The sequence below is a fragment of the Belonocnema kinseyi genome, chromosome 1, assembly GCF_010883055.1.
Source record: "Belonocnema kinseyi isolate 2016_QV_RU_SX_M_011 chromosome 1, B_treatae_v1, whole genome shotgun sequence".
Taxonomy (NCBI): domain Eukaryota; kingdom Metazoa; phylum Arthropoda; class Insecta; order Hymenoptera; family Cynipidae; genus Belonocnema; species Belonocnema kinseyi.
Genome location: NC_046657.1, coordinates 33569842 through 33574560, shown reverse-complemented (window position 1 = coordinate 33574560; position 4719 = coordinate 33569842). Strand labels below are relative to the sequence as shown.

Sequence of the window (4719 nt, the reverse complement as noted above, 5' to 3'; positions counted from 1 at the left end):
TTATCTCTTTTATTTGAAAAATTACATAATTTGTTGAAAATTCGTCCTTTTCGGTTGCATCGAAAGGCTTTTAATTTAAAATATTTTTTGTTTGAAATATCAATCATCACATTTTATATTGTTTGTTGAAGATTCATTCTCTTTAAAATTCGTATTTTTTGTTTAAATTGAACTGCTTTTTATTCAATATTAAAATCTTTTTTGGTTGGAATATCAACTATTCAATTTTTCGTTGAAAATTAATCTTTTCTGGTTCAAAGTTCTACAATTTTATTGAAAAGTTATTTTGTTATTAAAAATTCATTACTTTAGTTGAAAATTCCTCTCTATGAGTGAAAATGCAACTTTTATTTGACACATCATTCTTTTAACAGAAAGTTTAAGTATTTCATTTTTCATTTTAAATGTTTTCTTTTTTAGCTAAAAATTCATTTCGTTTGTTGCAAATTGTATTGTATATTGTGGAAAATTCAGTTTTTTAATCTGCAAGTTTCACGATTCCATTTTTGTTGAATTTTTTTTTCTTCTGTAGTTAAAAATTTAGAAATTAGGTTGAAAATTCGTTTTTTTTTATAGAAAATTTATCTTTTTTGGTTACAGCTTACAACATCAAGTTGGAAATTTATGTATTTTGTAGAAAATTGATCTTTCTATTAGAAATTTAATCTTCTTGTTTGAAAGCTCATAATTTTGGTTGAAAACTGAACTATTTCATTTTTGGTACTATTTTTTTTTTTTTCTAAAAATGTAATTTCTTAATTAGTTTTAACCTCCGTTCTTATACGCATGTTATTTCAAACACAATTACATTTTATACCTGATCGATTTTTTTTGTAAACTATAGTGAAAAGATATTTATATGTTTAATTACTTTATTCTTGAGTTTCGAATAAATATTCATTTTCAGTTTAAAACATAAAAAAAATATCTTTTATAATTTACAGCCTTGAGAAAGACACAAAACGGTCTCGAAACTAAGGTTTTTTTGCATACACTTTTATTCAATTTTGACTGATAAAAGTCCAAATTTTAAAATTAGTGGATGATCGATTTAATATTCATTTTCTCTATTTTGAGAAATTATATACATGCTAAAAAGGAATCCGGCTGGATAGGGCCTGCGGCAGGAACTTGGCTGCGTGAGGATACGCCGCGCAGTGGGGGAACACTACCCAGGTACAAGTAAAGTACAAGTAAAGAAAAAAAAACTTTTTTAGTCGTTTATTTGTATATCAATTAAATATAAATATTGTTATAGTTTAAGAAACTTCTAAATATTCAACCACGATTACCGCAGTCAGATCGATCCATCAGAGGATAATCACACACATTAATTCTAGGATTAAACTCAGTACCAATCCCACAAGTTTGGACGAAGCATCCACTTCCATCGCAAAGTTGATATTTAGTACAATCGCCAGGAACTGGCCTGATGTCAGCCTGTAATCAATAATTATAACATGTTATTAAAATATAAAATAAAAAGAACCTTACTATTTGTGTCAAATTATTTCAATAAAAATCGACTCGTGAAGTGTAAGGCATTTTAAAGAAAAGTGTTAGTTCAGAAATAACTATTACAGGCATTACAGTGGTTCAACACCGTGCTCCCCAATTTTGGTATCTTTTCATATTGCGCGTGCGTCGCGTCAACAACTGGATTGGTTACCTTTGACGCGTTCATTTAAAATTACTAGTTTCGTTTATCATTTTTACAACAAATAACGTTAAACTTAGTGAACCTATTTTGTGATCAGAGAATTAATTTTAATAATTTTAGAAATATCATTTGTTGCAAACAATTTTTTGTACATTTAATAATTTTAAATAGGCGCACCAACGGTAGCCAATCCAGCTGTTGGCGCGACGCATGTGCAATACGAAAATAAACAAACATTGGGAGCACTTGTTCAACAGTTCAAGTTCAGGGGTTCGTTCAGGTTTCGCACCAGAGTGCACTCTTCGAGTGAACCTGGAAAAGGGGCGTGGCTTACGAAAGTGAACTGCGAAATGTGGTGTTCTTTGAACGGTTGCATGTGAAAGGGTTTGGAGTGAATCATGCCGCGAATACAAATATTGCCAGGTTATGTTTATATTAACAACATACAATGGAGAGTCAGCGGAAAAAATAATTGTTGCTGCAGTTGCATTAAACCAGTTATTGTTGCAAACGATGATGTTTGCAATTATGTTGGAAAGTGATGATACGGATAGTGATAATGAGGTGGAAAGTGCTGGCATTTCAATGGAATTTTCCATGAAAGTCCGATGCCCGAGAGAAACGCCTATTAGAATAATTGAATTTTCTGAAAGAATTCTTTCACAATTTAACGCAAAACAATTTAAGGAACATTTTAGAATGAACCCGAATGCAGTTGATAACTTGGAAAACTTGGTAGGAGAGCAGTTATCACGTAATTGCAAAATTCCGGCTCAAAAACAACTGCTGTCGATAATATAGTTATTGGCAACGCCTGACAGGTTTTCTTTTTTTGCAAATTAAGAGAGCGCACCATAACCTAAAAAGTAGTAATGTTCTTCACATCAACTTAAATTAGGGTGGGGCGAGATGAGCATAGGGGATAAGATGAGTCACTTAATTTTCTCGTAAGTTATCATTTATTTTATATTAATGACAGGAAAAACATGATAAAACTTCTTTTTTTAAAATTTCTCGCTTAATATTGAATAAATGTGGAAAAAACGAAAGTAAAAATTCTAAGACCTGTATTATGATATTTTGCATTTGTTAAGAAGATTCAAGAATCACGAAAAATCCCATATTAGATACTTTCCATTGGTTATTTAGACAGCTTATTTATTAGACCTTAAGTTTTCAATAGATTTACATATAATTGTAAAACAAAAATAGGTGAAATTTTTATTTGACTAAAAATGTCATATGGGGCGGAATGAGCCACTGTTTTGGGGCGGAATGAGCCACCTCTTCCTATGCATCAACCTAACCTCTTAGTGTAGCAGTTAGCAGGTTAGGATGCAATGTTTTATATTATTAGATTGTGCAGGGTGCTAGTTATGGTGTAAACGCATAAAAAAAATAATCTTGTCGACAAAAGTTCTCAGAAAAAGTATGACAGCAGCACTATTATAGATATGATTAAATAATATGACATACTGTCAACTAGAAGAGAGAGCACTGTTTTTCTGGTATATTTCTTAAATAAATTTGGGTTTTAAGCTCGTAAAATGTTATAAAAATAAGAAAAACATTGTTCTGGTTTAAAAATAAGCCAGACGTTTAAAAAAACTGTTTAATGCCCCAATATATATGAAATTCAGTGTCATGCAGTAATTGTAGTAGACCAGTCTAGTCTAGTCTAGTAATCTTATTCTAGATTATAAATCGCAACATAGGAACCAAGTTTTTGAAATAATTTACAAATTGTTATTTTATCCATGCTACATTGATTTATTCTCGTCTATCAGTGCATTTAGGTTTTGAATTATTGATCATAATTATTTTATTCGAATCTACACAAAAGAATGATTGATAAATGTTTATTTTCATTTTAAATGTTTAAATCATGTCTTTTAAAAAATAATACTGAAGATATAAATTATTCTGCAGTTTTGGATGACTGTAATGTAATAAATAGAATCAAGCCCATCGTGGGTGAAATTTTATACATTTTTTTATAATTTTATAGCACCATTTTTAAATCTTATAATTTTCTATTTTTAAATTTTATATCTTTTTTTTTTTAATTTTTCTACCAAACAGACAATAAGACTGGGACGATTCAAAATTATTCAGATTTTATTTTAAAATGGTAATTTTAAGTTTTGAAGATGTTAAAATATGTCAGAAAAAAATCTGAAAGATTTAAAACAATTTTTTCGGATGAAATTTTTTCTATTTGTAGAAGTTTCAGTAGTTTTATAAAGAATCGAAAAAAAAATAAATTTTTGAGAAGATTCCGAAAATTTTAAAACGAGATGTACTTTTTTGATGATTTAGAACAAAAAATGAATTTTAAGAATTTTTAAAGGTTTTAGGAGAACAATAAAATTGTCCCAAGATTCCTGTTAACATTTTTAATAAATTCTTTATTTTGAAGAAGGGATTAAAACAAAAATTGAAAATTGAATCTAAATTACAAAAAAATTCTATTATGCTTAATAAATATTTTTAACTATTCAAACAATTCCAAGTTATTTTTAAACTTGTAAAAAAATCAATTTTTTCAATGTAGATTGTTGAAGATTTTGAAACGGGAATCTGGATTAAAATTACGAAAGGTTTCAAGAGAATACATTTTTTTTCTTAGATTCAAAGAAAAATGTTAAATGATTTTTTATTGTGAAAAATTAACTTTAGCATAATTTTCTAAAAGATTTCAAAGTATTTCCAAAAAAATTTTAAAATATAATCTGGGAGTCTTGAAGGCAAATTCGGTTGTCTTTAAAGTATTTGAAGAAAAATTGGAAATTAGAATTAAATAAGAATTGCAACTTTTACCTACAGAGAAAAAGGAAAACATTAAACTTTGAATTCTTATTTTCAAATGAATAAGACCCGAAATATTATTTTCAAAAGCTTACGTCGAGTTCTTTTCCAAAATTACTTATAATTAACATTAGCATATTTTCCTCCATTTTATCCAATAAATAACATATGATATTAATAAATAAGAAAGCACATTGTGTTCATTAAAATATTTAAAAATCCAAAATGAATTTAAATTAATAAATAAAATA

General features: G+C 28.0%; 1 protein-coding gene across 1 annotated transcript in view; it reads right to left on the bottom strand.

Moving 5' to 3' along the window:
- Positions 1 to 1206: 1206 nt before the first annotated feature.
- Positions 1207 to 4719, bottom strand: part of LOC117169793 — a 5728-nt gene continuing 2215 nt past the window's right edge. Inside the window, exon 2 of the mRNA XM_033356301.1 lies at positions 1207 to 1440. Coding sequence (XP_033212192.1) covers positions 1279 to 1440 — 162 coding nt within the window. The 3' untranslated portion in view covers positions 1207 to 1278. The remainder of the gene's footprint in view (positions 1441 to 4719) is intronic.